At 42.2% G+C, this 18309-nt stretch overlaps 1 protein-coding gene across 2 annotated transcripts in view; it reads right to left on the bottom strand.

Moving 5' to 3' along the window:
- Positions 1-9953: 9953 nt before the first annotated feature.
- COL5A2 (collagen type V alpha 2 chain) overlaps positions 9954-18309 on the bottom strand; it is a 342059-nt gene continuing 333703 nt past the window's right edge. For both annotated transcript variants that reach the window (XM_086955351.1, XM_086955352.1), the window contains 2 exons: positions 16099-16323; positions 9954-12588 (listed from right to left, as the gene is read on the bottom strand). In XM_086955351.1, coding sequence (XP_086811477.1) covers positions 12442-12588; positions 16099-16323 — 372 coding nt within the window. In that variant the 3' untranslated portion in view covers positions 9954-12441. The remainder of the gene's footprint in view (positions 12589-16098; positions 16324-18309) is intronic.

Genomic DNA, 18309 nt, shown 5'->3' on the forward strand with positions numbered 1-18309 from the left:
ATGGTGCCCCGGACACAAGCCCTTGTACCACAGGGAGCTACAGTACTGCCCCCCATCAGTTCGGTTTCACAGGGCACCATCCAGCAGTAAAAGGCTTGCGGATATTCAAGTTAGGACAGCCCACAGATAACTCTAGTGTGTCCTGTGTTGTCATGTCTCACAAACATTAAAGAGGACCCAGTTGTGCATGTCATGACTAACAACAACACGTATAGTTTCTTGATTGACACCGGTGCTACACTGCCCATCTCCAATCAAAGTGCAAACACACTGGATTTCTCTGGGGCAATAACAAGGGTCTCCTTCACCGAGCCAGTACCAATAGAAATAGGAGGTACATGTATGCAGCAGCGTCTACTTTACACAACACAGTCCCCAGTAAATCTCATGGGATGTGATCTCATGGCCAAATTAAATACGAGACTATATTTTCATGAGAACGGCACAATGACTTTCTCCATTCCTGATACACCACCGACCAGAATCATTGCTGTCAAACAAAAATTCCTCAAGATATGCAGTATTTTTTATCATAGGCCTGAATAATGCCCTCTTCAGTGTCCCATTGCATGCTGACAGTCAGTTTTTATTTGCATTCAGAAATAGGCAGTTCACATATCGAAGGTTACATCAAGACTACTGTGAGTCCCCCAGTGTGTTCAACAGAGTTGTCAAAGATGATTTGTCAAATTTCCAATGTGACATCACTCTGCTACAATATATCGATGACATACTTCTCGGTAGCACCACAGAGCAAGAGTGCTGACAAGATACAATTACTCTGCTTACAACACTAGCACAGAGAGGATACAAAGTAGACAAACAAAAACTGCAATACTGTCAGGTAGAAGTGCAGTACCTAGGTCAAAGGATTTTGGCATCAGGAAGAAGAGTTACCCCAGGAAGAATAGAGGTAATAAGGAACACTCCAGAACCTCAGACAGTCAACACATGCAAAAGTTCCTAGGACTAGTGAACTACGTCAGACAGTGGGTCTTTGATTTTTCTACTGTCACTGCACCACTCCTGTAAGGTGTCAAAATAGCTAAAGACAGGCATAACACAGATTGACTGGACACCTGAAATTACATCAGCCTTTGAGAAATTGAAAGATGAAATTACAAATGCCCCAGTGTTAGGCTCTCCTGAGTACACAAAGGAATTCTATCTGTTCACTCACGCAATGGACAGGTCGTGACAGCAGTCCTCACCCAAAAGTACCCCATGGGCCACAAACAAATTGCATACTTCAGTGGCATGTTAGACTCAGTGAGGAGGGGCCATTATCCAGGGAAACAGGCTTAATCGACCGCAGTATTTGCTGTTGAAAAAAAGCACCCCCATAGTTATGGGCTCCCCTCTGACACTGTATACTGAGCATGCTGTCTTTGCGATAATACAAAAAGCTAAAAGTACCCTTACCACACAAAGAGTGTCAGGATACGAAGTCATGCTGTCATTGCCATCCTTGAAGGTTGTTAAATGTCACACTGTGAATCCAGCCACATTCCTTGCCCATCCCATTGCCACCACATGATTGTGCCACATACTGTCCAGATGAGTCAGGAACAGCAAAAGAGGACCCATACCGGACAGTACAGTCTACTTTGTTGATGGTTCCTCTACCATTGATCAGGAAAAAGGGATTAGATACACAGAAGCTGCAGTAGTCAGAGCACAACAGAATAACTCCTCAGATTCTCTAGACATTGTACAGCAGATAGCATTGCCATCACATTACTCAGCACAAGCAGCAGAGTTAATGGCACTGATTGCAGCCCTCAAACATGGAGCTGATGAAAGAATTACTGTATACTTACATCTGGGTGGTGTCACTCTGATTCTGCTTATGTCACCACAACAATACATTCCAGCATCTTGAGATGGAAAAGGTGTGAATTTCTCAAAACAGATGGCACGCCTGTGATGCACAAACAGTTACTGGAAGAAGTAATAGACTCATTGACATTGCCCACAGAAGTAGCTGTAGTAAAATGTGCTGCACACACGAATGGCCAAGATTTCGTGTCCAGAGGAAATGCCATGGTAGATTGGGCTGCAAAAGCAGCAGCCAGAGAGCCCCGACCTGTACAATCTCTATCCCCAGCACAAAAGGACTGTGCCCCCATTCTGCTTGCCCAAGATGCACCCTCAGCAGTGCAGGAAGGTACACAAAATACAGTTGATGACACAGGTGAGTCGCCACTCTCAGATACACCTGAGCCAACACTTTAATTCACCATCGATGGTACACAGCAAAATGATCTCATTGCACATTTGCACCTCCGAGAGATACAGGAAAGTGCCCCACCTGAAGAAAAAGAGTTATGTAAGAAGAGGGGAGTACAACAGAATGCTTCAGATTTCATTTACAGACAGACACTGACAGGGAAGCCTGTCATGCCACAGGCTCTTTTGCAAATAGCACTCACTCTGTTACACCTTTCTACACATGTCCCTCGTGATATCATGTCCACGACTTTGCAGACAGAGTGGTTCACCCCCAATGCATATGAGCATATACAACTCTTTGTTCATCAATGCCTCATTTGTCAACAGTATTCCCCTAATCCAGCTATGAAAACAGTTGCCTCAACAATACCAAGGCCCAAGGGTCCTTTTAGAGAGATCCACATTGACTATGTAGACATGATTGACAGGTTCCAGAACTACCGATACCTCATTGTAGTAGTGAACCCTTTCTCACAGTGGATTGTAGCAGGGCCAAGTGTCCATTGTGACGCAAAGGCTGCAGCTACCTTCCTGCTTCGTGAGGTCATATGTCGCTGGGGATTACTGGATGCCATTCTCTATGACTCGCAGTGACAATGGCAGCCATTTTTCAAATGCCATTTTTTGACATAATTGCCACAATGTTAGGAGTAAAACACAAGTTGACTTCAGTCTATCATCCCCCGGAGTAAAACATAAGTTGACTTCAGCCTATCACCAACAAAGCAATGGTATTTGTGTGCGCCTCAACGGCCTGCTCAAAGCCAAGATCAGTAAGATAAGTGCCGCAATTGGAAAGAAATGGCTCTTTTACTTTCCCATCGCTCTGTTTACACTCAGAAACACTCCCAGTTCTGATCATCACCTCACACCTCACCAGCTTGTCACTGACAGATAAATGAATGTGGTTGTTCTCTCCACCAGACCTAAACCAAACGCTGAACTTTCTTCTGATATTCTAAAAGCTGAATTGTTTGTTTATTTGTGTGCCCTATCTCATGCCGCTAAGTTCCTTTCTATTCAGATATCAAAGACAAAGAACAAGGGTCCTACTTCTAATGAACTTCCACCTATCTGCCTTGGGACACACATCTTTGAAAAGGAAGCAGTCCGGAAGTGGAGAGACCTCAAATTAAACGGACACTTGCAAGTGGACTCTTGACCCACAGCTGTCTGAGTAGCCAAAAAGGAATGGATTCATCGGAGCCACGTGAGGATCCACCCGGCACCGTCCGAGATCTGAACATTGACCAAGAGGAGGGCATCCTGTTTCCACTGACTATCCAAGAACATGAGTATGGAGATCGTATGATGGTCTATGGACTAAGACGCAGTAACAGGCCCACCCCTCACACCAAGATTTCACTGAAAAAGATATGTACAATCGCTATTATTTTCTTTATGTTTGTTGCTTCAGTAGCTGTATTCCACTGGTTTACAGTGCGTTCAGAAAGAGAGATAGAGGTGCTACTAGCAATATTAGACCTATTGGCACCACAGGACACCCCATGTCCATGACACGTCCTGGTAACATGCAAGATGGGATAAGCAGCAGCAGCAGCTATGACCTTCCACACCCCCTGCAGACCCCACAGAATGGGGCTTGGTACTTGATATCACCTTGAATCCCCCTATGACAGATACCCCTAAATGTTCCCGCCAATATAAACGAAGTATCAGGTATAAAATGGGTCGCATGAAAGTGCCAGTCAGATATACTTCACGCACCCAACGTGAGAAAGAACAGGCTGCACCAATTTCAGACTGGGTCAGTAATCTCTAAAACACAGTTGTTTACACCTTCGACCAGCACTCTATGCCTGATTTCCACTCCAGCGCCCTAGTAAGGCAGCAGAGGATAATGGGATTCACAACGCTCTATTAGACAACAAGTGTTACAGAGACATGAGGGAGGTTGGAAGAAAGGCCACAAATGAGTCCTGCTTTGTGTGTTGACACATTCCTCACGCTGTAGGCGCAGATAAATTGCTCTTTCCCAAAGAAGTCCCTCTGTCCACCGCCAGATGTCTCCTACACCTGTTTCTTTGCCACATACATGGTCAGATACAGCTCCAGTCAGCCAAAATAGATGATGCATTTGTAAACTCTACAGAGTGGGATGACCAGTATGTTACATTCACAGTTGTAACTAGCCCATTGGAGTTTGAAAGGAGAATGGAGTTTTATCATGATATGAAAATGCCTGGCAACATAATACAGGTTTGGGAATATCACTTTAAGATACTAGGATACTTTACTTTCCCAACCCCCCCAACGAAATGCCCTCACCCAAACATCAACAAGTTAACCATACCAGTGACACATGCCTTTGTCAGTGGAGACCAACTCTGCGCCTGAAGGCCAATTTTTATTTCAACAGCAACTGGAATGGCCCACATGACTTGATATGTAAGGCAGCCTCCTTAGGTAGCTCAATTGTAGGACAAGAGCACAAACACTATATCAATCAGGATATTGGGAGGGAGTGTGCTGAGATATGGGCACAGGAAACTAGAAGATACACTTTCAATGAGGGTACAACATACAAACCAAAAGGAGCATACAAGCTAAAGTCTCCTCTCCTTTGCTTCCTAGGTAACGGAACAGTTCCTGCGGGTCGAAATACTAATTGCAGCAAAACACTTTTTAATTCGGACCTTCAGTACGGCACCTCCAGCCTCATGGACATCTATTGGGCCTGAGGAGAGCACTTATACCTGCAGCTGCCTCCCCACTGGCAAGGACTCTGTTCTTTCGTCACAATGCATGAACTGCATCTGGTTGTTCCAGCAGCGAACATTTCTCACATATTCATACCCACCCGATGACAGGAGATGTCACCATGCTCCACCACCGTAAAAGGGAAGTCAAGAAGTATTTCTCAGATGGCCCATTTCACAAGATTCCACAAGATTTCCGCCTTTTCAATGATGCTGAACTTTTCTTCGGGGACGTTATCCCCCTGTTCCAGACCAAAGCCAATGCCCGCTGGCTGCAAGTCACTAGATTTGAACTAATGCAGCTTGTCAACAACACCCGTGATGGGTTGAACGCCGTGAAAGAAGAACTACGACCTCTGCGACTTATGGTCCTGGAGCACAGATACGTTCTAGACCAGTTAACAGCGATGAATGGTGGTGTATGCGCCAAAGTGGGGAGGAGGTCCTACTGTAATTTCATATAGGCCAATGATGCGGACAATGGAACAGAAGCAGAAGGGACTTCCCCTAGCCTGGATAATGATTTCTCCAAGAAACTCAATATTATGCATGAACAACTATTCCTTAGGGGTTCATCCATGACGTTCATATGCCCGACTTTTACGTCAATAGTGGCATTCCTAAACATCTTAAAGTAAAAATATACCTTCACTTGTTATTGCAAAGCATGTGTGGTTCGGTGTAGTTCAACTACCTACTTGCACGACACAGCTAGCTACAGCAAGTGCCGAAGGAAGCCAACTCTCCAGCTGACCCGCTGATCAGAAGCTGTCATCCTCCTGCCGAGAATCCAGCTCCAGTGCTTCCGACTCCTCTTGTGGGGTGCTGGGACATCGAGTCATGAGACAGAGATACCAACCTCTCTCACTCTAAGCTATGGAGCTGATTAGAACCTAGAGAAACCTTTGGCAATTATTGGCAAAACTAAACCTATGCTAAAAGACAAACACCTACTTCTTCCCTCATACTAGACCTAGCTTAGGTACACTGGGGTAGGCGTATTTCAGAAGCACCAGTTGAGGATTTTAGCCTGTGTTATTTATGTATGTATTTTTATATGTCGTAGCAAGAGACAATGCTATTACAGTATTATTTTATAATACTGTTCTCACTGTACGCATTATACTTTGCATTCTGTCTAAACGATTGTAGCAGTACAACTCTCTTGCATGAGAAAGAAGAATGTTCAATAAACCCCTTTTTTATTGAAACGCCCGTGTCTCTATTTCTATGCGACTCTGTAGAAACGAAGCATGCACGATTGGCTCAGTGAAATAGTTATCTATTGTTTCCGCAACTCAGAAGATATGTTTTGATTGTAGGGGAAACAAAGTTGTCATGTTTATGCAGTTGTCAGAAATGAATCCCTTCTTGTTTATTCGAGAAAGTTTCTAGTGACCTCTGAGTTAGCTGGCACACACACAATTAAGTTTAGTATACTTGCTAGAGACATACCGACCTCAGTCCTATGTCAAATCTATGGTGCATATTATTCCAATGCCCAGAGCCTATTGGGAATATAGGAACACCACTATATAATGGCTACACTGAAGACTGAGAAGTTTGGTATCAAACTTCTCAGCACATTAAATCCACACCAATGCCAGTGTGGGATTTAATTTAAAATGCACTACAGCGGGCATTTTAGAGATACCCCCTGAAACCTAACCAACTCCCAGTGTCCTGACTGCATGGCTACCAAGGCTGCTACCACCACACATGTTTCTGAACCCCTGGGTCAAGAGCTTGCAGCTCTCGGGGCCTAAAACAATGCACATCCTGAAACAAGGTACCAAGCTTCCTCCCACAGAATGGCAGGGGAAGCTTCAAAGGCATGTCGTCTTTTGTGAGCTTCCCCAGGCCAATTGCTGTACTCAACAATTGGCCCCCACTGGAAACCCTAGGTGAGGAAAAGGGTGTGTGCCAGCCTCTGCCAACCCCATCCCTCGGGTGGGAGAGGCGAGGTGAAGCATAAATCCAGGCTCCCGCCATCTTGAGGATGGGAAGCCCTGCCCAATCAGTGATAGGCTCCTGCCCCCTCCCACAGGAGAGGAGCAGGATAGGGGGTGTACTCACCCCAGGACAGGGACCCATTGGTCCCTGCCCCTACCCTACCTGGAACACCCCTAAATGTAGTGTTTAGGGGCACCCTGAACCTTCCTTCCTCAGATCCCGATTCCAAAACAAGAAGAAGAACAAGAATAAAGAAGACCTGCCGTGCAGCTGCTAACAAAAGGACAACACCAAATGACTTGGCCCCAGCCCTAAAGGCCTGTTGATCCTTGAACCTGCTACTGCTAAACCCTGGCGTCTGCAGTGGGCAGCAACCTCGAAAACCCAGGAGGACCGGCCTGCCTTGCTCATCTACAGACTGAGACTCCAACGAGCAGTGGTTCTGCTCAAACAAGCAACACCCCTGGTGCCAGCCAAGAAACACTAATCCAGGAAACTCTGCACCCGCAGAGCCCAGCCTGTGCCTGAGTGAACAAAGACCACAAGGACGTCCCCCAGTGATTGTGACCTAAAATCCAGTGTGCAAGGACCCTCCATTATGCTCCTGACAAAGCCTGCAGCCTCACAACAAGGGACCCCTGCAACCGCGACCAGCTGAGGGTAAGATTGCGCGACATCAAAAGACACCCCTACACCCGGCGCACCACGTCTGCCTGTGCCCAACTCCTGGGTGTCTACCTATCCTCCAAGATCCCAACTTACCTCTCAAAGTGATGGTCGTACCTCAAGAATCTCCATCCCCGAGCCTTCAGCCTTTGTTGAACTTCTAGCTTTCCCTTTGAATAACATTGGGCACCCGAAGGCCAAAAAACACCCTGCACCCAGCCGCCAGAGTGCCACTGGAAGTGCAGCACCTACCCTACTCTACTTCCCCACTTGCCTTGTGTAAGCGACCAGGAGCTCAGCTCCCACAGCCTTGTGGCCTGCCTGCTAGCAGCCACCAACCGAAGGCCACCTATCCTCCATAGGATAACATTGGGCCTACTCTCTCTGCACCCAGCTACCCATGTGCCATTGAAGGTGTAACAACTGTACTTACCTGACTCTGAGAGACTCCTGAGTCTACCACCAGAACCTTAACTCTACCAGTCCAGTACTTACCCAAAGACCGATAACCTGATTGTCTCCATAGGGTAACATTGGCTGGTTTCACTTGGAAATTCTTTCAAGTATCGATTTTCACAATCTTGAAATATTCCTTAAAAATCGTCCGAACATCAAAAAAAAATTACTCGCCTGTGATCAGGAGAAATCCCAGTGCTGTACCTTTGAGCCCAGCACTGACCCTGAAAAATAATTATAACCGTGATTTACTGTTAACCCAATTTTCCTCCATAGGAATACATTGTCTGGTTTTTGACAGAATTTCTTCTGTGTCGATTTTCAAAACTTACAAATATTCCTTATAAATCGCCTCTGTAATAAAAACTATTTCTTTCAACTGTTTACAGGAAATGCACCAGGGGTGAATCCAGGATGCAGCCATGAGTAAGAAAAACATTTGTAAAGTGATTTTATTGCATTTACTTAAAACTTACCATTGAGCTCAATGTTATTTTGTGTTTAAACGTGTGTTGTATATTGCAACAACTGTAACTATTGCATTTAAAAGTCAACTGCTATTTGAAAGTATTCAATTGCAACATCTCATTCTGAGACAATATTTATGATACCTACTGTGGTCCTAAAATAAAGTAACTCTATATTTTTATATACAAAACTAAAAAGATCATCAGACTCCAGAAACCTCCTTATCTATACATTCGCAAAATGAGGATTAAAAAAAAAAAAAAATTGGCCTAGAGTTCAGTTCTTGTGTGTGTGAGACCATTTGCTGACTGAGTGTGTACAACAAATGCTTTACACTGTCCTCTGATACTGCCTTACTGCTCGACCAAGCTACCACTTTGGAGAGTAAGGTTATATCTAACTTTAGCCTCTGTCAAACCTCTAGGGACTGTGGACTCTGTGCACACTGTACCTTACTTTGGTCCAGTATATACAGAGCCACTTTCTTACAATAGGTGATGGAACTTATGACAATTTCTGATGATTTTGAAATGTTCTAAAAGTGACTTGGGTTTGGGATCAGCTTGATGTACAGTTTTGCCAACCTGAGGCCTTTGCCTTCTAACTCTATCCCCAGGGCTTTTCACCTTGTGGGCTCTTCATTTACTGGGAGATTTGTGACTCTGTTTGAGCACTGGTGACTCTTCGTGTCATTTGGTGTTAGTGTGTAAAATTCCTGGCTGTGCCACAATATAAACACCTGCTGCACATGTTGTATATCATTTATCAGTATGATTATCAGACTGCACCTCTATACCATTGTTGCGTATCATGTGTCAATAATATTTATCAGCTATCATAGGTCAAAATATAGACTCACGGTTTTTGCACTCAGGATAAAGTTGACAATGTTTGCCTGAGATAGCTCAAGTGTGCTTTAATTTAAAAAAATATACTGCATTTGCTTTTTGATCAAATAGTGGTTCTGATTCCTGGTACATGATATCCATGTACATGGACTAATCAAATTATTAATACTGGTGGCAGGCCAACGGTGATCTGACATCAAAAGGCCCATATAACTGAACTCATGAGGCTCATGGGGGCAATTAAAATAAGTTAGTAGCGTATGTGATACTTCAAAGTGCGTAGAGGACTGGCAAGTACATGCAGGTTCATTTTGTCATCCGCTCGTCTGTGGTGTCTGAACTGTTCATCATAAATGTGAAGCGGCACATTTAGAAATCTAATTGTTGAATTGGAACTAATGCTTCTCATGCGTGCATTGTGAAAATTGCAATCAATAATTTCTTACAAAAGAAGAACAAGGTGAAACCATACAAAGCACTAAATTGAATTGTCTTTGGAATGTTAATGGTTATGCTCTAAGTAATTCCACAATGAGGAAACCACTGGCATAACAAGAAGCTTGTGTTTAATTAACTCTTATGCAATAATACATGAATGAAGCTATGCTCGTCGCTTTCCTTTTGGGATGGCCCAGCTGTTTATTTTAGAAATGGAGAGTAAAGAAAAATTGAGCAACGAAGGTAATAAAGAGATTGAACATATGTGATGTGAATTTGAGCCCACATTATTTTCATGATAAAACTTGCAGATGTTAAGAATGGTTTAAGTATAAAGCCAACAAAGCTAATACACTACACTTCCCGTTCCAGTACAAGAAGAAATGCAAGTTTAGGCATTTACAGTGGTGTGGGTAGTACATGAAATTATAACGTGTGTTTTCTTCAGGAATTTCATAAAAGGATTTTAGCACCATGATATACATTCCTAGCCTCTCTCTCTATATATTTTTGGAATTACAACAGGATAGCACCTTTTCTTTCTACAACAATAAAAAAATACAATACATGCATCCCAACTACAAGAGATGAGGTAGCTTATGCTAAGAAATGCAGGACCCTTTTGTACCAGAACATTTAAGAACGATTGTAACCTTCACAATGGCAATGCAGCATATATCAAACTTTTCCGGAATTACATGCTATTTTCTCAAAACAAAGTAGAAATAGGCCTTTTAACACACTTCTGGCAGTCCTGAATACCAAGGAAACAGGGCACGATGTAGGTAATTCTAATTTACCACTTCTAAAATACCGAATCATACCGATTCGGTATTTAAAAAGTGGTAAATTAGAGGGGGGAAATGTAGGTAATTCTGAATGGATTGGGTGGTAAAATACCGATTCGAAAGGGCCTTTGGGACTCAGAAGAGTCCCACCTACATGTAGATTTAGCAAATCGGTAAATATACCGATTCAGTAAATTTACCGAATCGGTAAAATAGGCCCCCTACATCCAGAAAAGCCATTTACCGGTCGGTAACGGCGAATCGGCCGTTACCGGCCGGTAAATGTCGACCTACATCGGGCCCACAGTTCTGAAGGCATCAGAGAGATTCCATGTTTACACATTTAAGCATGGGTGACAGTAAGTAGCTCCAACATTACTGAGAGATGAAGAACTGACAATGTATGCAGGTTGTACACTGTATATCTTCATATGTTTGCCAGAAATGACAAAACTGTGGGAATGATTAATCAAAGTCTTATTAACAATGATGTTGTTGTAAATGGGCTGTGGAATGTGACAATAAGCAGTAGTGGCAAGGTCCCTAAATTTTGACACATAGGTAAAAAATCTAACTATATTTTATGTTTTCATCTTCAATCTTTCAAGTAAACAATATCATAGCCATTCTAAAAGTTTGTAGACAATGTTGAACATTTCTTGCTCAGAAATAAGATGGATTATGTCAGCTTTGACAAAAAACCTTTGGAAACTGTCACTTACTTGTATTTTGACTGGTGGTTTCGCATTATTTCATGATTGCAAAGAAACATCATTATGGTTCTTGATATCCTGGTCCACTGTGCATGCCCGCACAAGGGATTCAGATATAGTTCTAACCCAGGAAGTACATTTGTTCAATACTGTTAAGATTATTGGCTGTCGAGAAGGAAACTTTTAGACCATCTCAGAACATTTGCACTAACTCCAGATACTCATCAACACACGATTTCACAACATTCAAATAGAGTTATCATTATCATTTGGTTTGAAAATTGAAATCTAAAGCTAGTTGGCCAGGACTACCCTTATCAATCTAACAGGAAGATGACACAAACACATTGAAACTATAGCAAGCATTCTAGTGTCTGGTCACGGAGAACCATCAACAGAAGAAGGATTTATGTGAGTTTTGGTGTGAAAATGTGAAGGTCTAATTAGTGTCATTGGCCCTGAAATATTAACGCTCTACTGCTGCAGTGACTTTTTTCCTGGACCACCTATTTATATTCCACTGTAAACAATGAGATAGGAAGTCAGTACAGTACTACATCCTAAACTGCTATGAAAAGATTTTGGCATGATGCAAAAACGGTTACTTGCAATCATAGTATCACACTGCCCTAGTCAGAGTCTGAAATACCAAATTAGGAGAATCCCATCATTTATAGTCTTAAAATGTTCTGGATCTGTCATTTTTTTCGGAATATGGTGCAATAAATAATGAAATCATGTATCGCACAATATAGTGATTGCCACATTTCGACTCAGTAAATTAGACACAAGATCAGAACCACATCAAAATGGAATTAAACGTCCTTAATACTCACTCCATTTAGAAGTCAGTCCTTTTAAGTGTTGCTTAAAATTTCCAATACACTGAAGGTAACATGAGGAAAAAAATACAACAATATTATTGATATTTAAGGCTCCCTCAAAACAAAAAAAATGGAATTGTTGGGCTTTTTTTATTACACTACTCTACTAAACGTTATTTAGAAAAAATTTAAGTTTGTAAGTAAAATAAATATTCGGAAGGCCGGGCACTTTAATAGGAGATCTGTATGTACAATGCTGATGTGTCAGCCAGGATTTCAAGAGTCTCAGGATGAACTTCAGTCAGTCTGTGTTCTTGTGTCTTCCTGTTGGTCTTTTACAAAAAGCAAACTGGCCCGATATCAATTCCAAACTCTTGGTCTGTGCTGCCAATGTCCACTGGTGCAATGTCAATGATGGGCAAGCGTGCCACGTTCTGGGTTCGGTACTCAAAGACAGTCTTTCCCACGTTACCATTGCGTTTCTGAAAAGAAAGAAAAAAACTAAGTTACACCTCATTGACGTGCTGCAGGAACGTCATCCATGAATTTGTGTTTTTTGGAATGAAAGAAAAGTGGAGGTCTACAAAAAGCATGTCAAATGCACATTAATCCTTTTTTTTCCAGATACATTTTATTGAGATTTTACGGATTACATCCCTTACAGGTACAGAGGTGAGCAAATAAAACAGAGAAGGAAGCAGTCATTAGCATTCTCTATGTAACTGCAGGTCTCGAGTCTGCCGACAAAGAGAATCATTCACAAAAGCTAGCGGACATGAGTGAAAAAAGGAGAGGAAAAACTAGGCGACATATGTACAAGCCCCTATCGTGGCAGGAACGTCACTTTTTGTGACGTTTCCTTTGCGTTAGGGGCTTTGCCTTATTTACAAGGCAGCGTTTAGCCACTTAAGGTGGCTTAACACTGCCTTATGAATAAGGCCCCCCGTCATGCTATGCTTAGCCTGAATGGGGTGGGCAGTGGGTGTTGCGGTGGGCGTTCCACAGCAACACCCTTTGATTTTGACACTGCCCCCTTAAATAGGAGGCAACACCAATATTAAGACCAGGGAAAACCTGGTCTTAACTTGGCGAAATGAGGAGAAATGCTTTATTTCGTTTTTAATTTGCCTATTTCCATGTGTGCTGCCTTGTACAGCACACATGAAAAAAGCAAAATGCATTGGATTGTATATGTGTATGAAGGCGACCCTTGCGGCAGATGAACAATCCTTAAAAAATGTCATTTTGTAACTTCCATGTGTGCTGCATTAAGCAGCACACATATAAGTGACAAACCATTATTTAACGATTGTTTTGTGCAGAAAGGGACACCTTCCTACACATAAACAATCTTCCCCTGCACACAGACACTCTTGCACTAAGGTGCAAGGGTCCCTGCGTTGGCACTACACTGCTAGTGGTGGAGTGAGGCATTAAACCATGACCGATAATGCCTCACTCCGCCACTTCTGTTGTACAGATCTCCCTAGGAATCAAGTTTTACATACATACATCATCAAAGGTAGCCATGACTCGGTTAAAGCTACATATAGATGATAGTGGCAGCATGTGTCGTGAACCAATATCCCAGTGAGGAATGGATAGTTTAAGGGTCCCCTGTGTACTGTATAAGTTTCCTTCTACCCCGTCATCATGGCTCGTGTAATACATTATTCCTTTATTAGTAAATAGCATATTAATGCTTTATACTCATAAAACGTATGCGTTTTACAAACTGTTGCACACACCTCAGTGTAAGGCAGCCAATTACGAAATCTGGAGGCATAGATATCAATCCCAGCCTTGATGCTTGACTGAATATGGTGTGTGTTTCATCAAATCGGCCCAAATAATGACTATGAAGTTAAATTCAGACTTTATCAGGTAAAGACCTTGTGAAAGGCAGAACATAGAAATTTCTGTGAGTAAAAACTGACTTTGCATGTTATACTTCATATTGAGATTAAAAAAACTGATATAGGAGGTAATTATGCTTCTGTTTAATACTTCACCCCAAATATCACTATTTTCTAGGTATGGCAAATATCTTACTGTTCACCACCACCTCACAATGAAATCCTAAGTCTCATTGTGCCTAAAATATAAATATGTGAAATTTAATTGCATATTTATAATTGTGTAACTGAAAGATGGAAAACTGCTCTCGATTTTAGACGCTCTTATATTATTTCTAAACAGTGTTCCCATGGCTAGGTTTGCATTTTATCAATGTGAATTTTCATGGAAACAAAAACATTCCAGAGAAGCATGTGTTTAGAACATGCTGTACATTTGTGAAGGCCGGGATATGAATGGAATTGTAAATCTACCTATTATATAGAGGGCAGAGACCTTTGTTGAGAAAGACAAGATAATGCCAACAGTCTAAAAGTGCAGTACACTGATGTACCTAAGAGAAATATGTGTTCATACAGATAGAAGGTGTGATCTTAAGGTGATAGAGTATGTGATCTTAAGGGGGACTGGCTGGGGTTTGGGAACTACAACAGCTCTTAAGGTGCAGTGCCTAGATTTGTTAAAAGAATCAAATAAGCAATCATGCCTTGGGAGCTGAAAAAAACTGTTCTGCTCACTACAGAGATTAGCCACTTTCAAGAAAGGAAGGTTATAGTGTTCTAGGTATGCTTTCATATTGAGGCATTGACATGAATAACCAGATTCAACATCTATTTGTTATGCGTGGCTCTCGCTCATAGGTTGTAAATCCAGTCATTTATCCAATGACGTAGCAACAGGGGGTAACAGAAAATCTGCCCACTGTTGCTACATCATGAAGGAATTCCAGGATGCAATAGCTGGTTTCTCTTAGAGCCGGTAAAGGAAGCACTGGAAAGCAGCCTACACAGCTTCTGGAGGGGAGGAAAGGTGCAGAGAGTGGGGTGTGGGTGGCAGGAGGCTATGTTTTTAACATTTGGGATAGAGAGGAGAGACCATGTTGTGTATCGCTCCCCATTACTGCTTGGCCCCTGCATAGCAGTTAAAAGCAGAGGCAAATGATGTTCGGGTCCATACATAACAAAATTATAAGTGTGTAAAAAGTGAATAAAGGGGATGTTTTTCACATCAGGGTTCTGAGTGACATTGTACACAAATCCAACTTCCCGCTTGTTGTTTAGTAAATGTTACTCAGAACCCCTTGGTGAAAAACATCCCCATTATTCACTGTTAGCTGGCTATACTATGTATTTACGGCAGGGTCATAACAACAAGGGGACACAAAGAATTCCACTCTTGTTATGCTGACTTGTCCATCTATGGAGATCCAAGCAATGTGGTGGAATGGTAGCTGGTTGTCTGATCTACTTTCTTCCGCTTCTCCTCGATCTTCACAGACCTAAGGGAGGCAGGAAAACATAGGGAGCACACTGCCTCTACCAATCAGCAAATTTCTCGACTTGTATCTCTGCAGACCTATGGTGCCAAAGACAAATGTCAAACTGATTAGAGACTCTCAGGAAGCCACTGTCAGTGTGATGGTAGATCTCCTCATACGTGAGACCAGAAAGCATGACTTTAGGTAGAGAGGAAAAGAGAGCATAGACGATTGTGGGGGATGGGTGGCTGGAGGCCATGTATTTTCTGTATTTTAGATGGGATGGAGGATGGTTGAAGAGTAGGTGGGTAGCAGGAAGACAGGTATTTTATTTTATTTTTAGGGAGGCATGGGAGGCCATAATCTCTATGGCTCCCATATTACTCCTCTGTTGCTGCGTAGGTGTTGAAAGTAGAGCAAGATCACTTGGATGGCGTACACATAATATAGAATTGTAGATTGATAAACATTATTTAGGATGTTTTTCAAATTTGGTTCTGAGTGACATCATAGAAAACTCAAGCGTATGTCTCTCCAAAGCTCTGCATAAAGTCTCCTAAAATTCAAATCTATATTTATTTTTATTATTATTGCTATATGAAATATGCTATTATATGCATATAAAATATAAATACAATATTTAGGAAAGGCAACTTACCGAGCAAGAGTCTTCAAGGACAGTGTATCTGAAACGACTATTCCCTTCTGCTTTGATCTCAAGGTCATTGGCACCTTTGAGGATTACTGCCTTCTTCAGGTTTTGTGCTTTTTCGTCTAGATATCCTATAGTGTTTTTACAGTGGTATGTAATATTCTGCGAAGCTTCTTTGGACAGAAGGCGCAAAAATGTCATTTGTGTGACAGCTGTATCGCCATAGACAAACTGAAAAGACAGAGACATTTTCCAGATTAATAAAACATTGCAGAAATAAAATTACCATTACATTTGCAATTAGTCCCAGAGGGTTACAAGGCGGATCCTATTGATGACCATTTACAGGCCATTTGGTTTGCAGTGTATTTCCATACCTATATCGTTCCGCATTAAGATCAAGTTAGTTCCAAAAAGGATGTGCATCGCCATTCCTATGCTGTATTCAGTACCAGAATTAAAGCAAACCCATCCCACTTTGTAGATTTACAAATTTTAAATTATATTTATATTCATATTTATAATCCCTCTCCTACTTTTGTCTTGCCATTGTTTCTAGCGTTTCTTTTGCATATGTTTGCCTCACACTCCCTTACTCTATATCACTGCTGACTTCTAGTTTGGGCTTAACCAGGGGCCTTGCTGGAAGTTGTTCCTATTTGGTATGTTTATTCCCCCTCATCCCACTCTCACCCGAGGCTATGCTTGCTGTGCGAGCCACTGAAGCTTGTATATATTCCTCCGGAGCAGACACTCACACTCAAAGCCTGTGGATGGACTAAAGCCATTGAGGTGCCTACTGTGTGCCTCTTCGGTACTAAGCCTATTAGTGCCATGACTTCTCTTTTATAACTTGACTCTGTCAGCCATATGTTTTTGGTGTATATGGCTATAACTCCCCATGTAAGACTGTACCCCCTCTTTGTGAACAGAAGCTGTTTCAAGTGTTCTAAAACGTAAAAACTCAAAGTACATGCAAATATTTGAAGAATTATCTACAGAGAGTAAATTAATGATTAGCAGGCTTCCTTAATTAGGAATTCAGATATTCATAGCAGCAACAGATTGCCCGGTGGCTGCTCAAACTGAGGACCTCATTTATGAGCCCCCTGTGGGCACTTTTGCGACACCGGTATGCCACTTTTTTCGATGCCGCAATGTGCCACATCATAATTACATGGCCAGGTAAATCCACTTTACGTGGCTTTTCATGGCCTTGTAAATATGTGCCCCTTTCACGCAGAACACTGCGTGAAAGGGGAGTTTCATGGATATAGCTGTGGGTGTTCTCACACAACACCCATGGAATCTGAGGCATTCTCAGATTTAGGAGAAATCTTAAACCTGGGAATGCGTCAGAATCTTACACCACCTAAGGGGTGGTGTTAGAGAGGTGCAACAAGAAGAAATGTTTTTATTCCTCTTCGTTTTTTCCTTTTTCTGTGTGTGCTGGATTCTGCAGCACATATAGAAAGAGGAAATCACCTGAATTGATTGATTTTGTGCAGGAAGGTGTCCCTTCCTGCACAAAATCAAGTAACCTTAATTAACCTCCCTGCACAAAATCAATTAACTTCAATTAACCTCGCAACGCAGGCACCCTTGCACCACGGTGCAAGGGTGCCTGCAGTGGCGAATGGTAGCCCATTGTGAGCCAGCGCAGGAGAAAAGTTCAGGAATGTACTGTATCTTATAGAGAGGGCACATTCCTGCCCTTTTCTATTGATGGAGGGTGGCACAGCATGATTCCTTGTGGCGCTGCCTTGCACCAATACCGTTATAAATGAAGCCCTCGAAATGCAGATGCTGTAGTAATAAGACATTTTAACTCTCTTCTGTATGTGCCACCGGAAGAATTTGTAGGAAGAATTGAGTTCCATATCTTTTTTGCACTAGCACAAAATTATTCTTTGACGTTTCTTACGTATTTTTAAGATGTTTTTGAGACATGAATATGATATGCTGCACGTTACAAAGGTACTAATGTTAATATAAAGAAGTAGAAACTGTGAAAACTGAAGATGTTGAAAGATTCGAGCCATGACTCCTCCAGTAAGAGAGTATATTGGGCAGGGTGTTGGATTTAATTTGAGAAGCCAAGAGAATATCCAAGATAAATATTTGCCAAGTTTTACTAGAGATTATAGGGCATATTTACAAGCCCTTATCGCCACGTAATGGAAGTTTTATGGCGTGCCTGTAGCGATAAACCCTTTG

The sequence above is a fragment of the Lissotriton vulgaris genome, chromosome 2_1 (assembly GCF_964263255.1).
Source record: "Lissotriton vulgaris chromosome 2_1, aLisVul1.2, whole genome shotgun sequence".
Taxonomy (NCBI): domain Eukaryota; kingdom Metazoa; phylum Chordata; class Amphibia; order Caudata; family Salamandridae; genus Lissotriton; species Lissotriton vulgaris.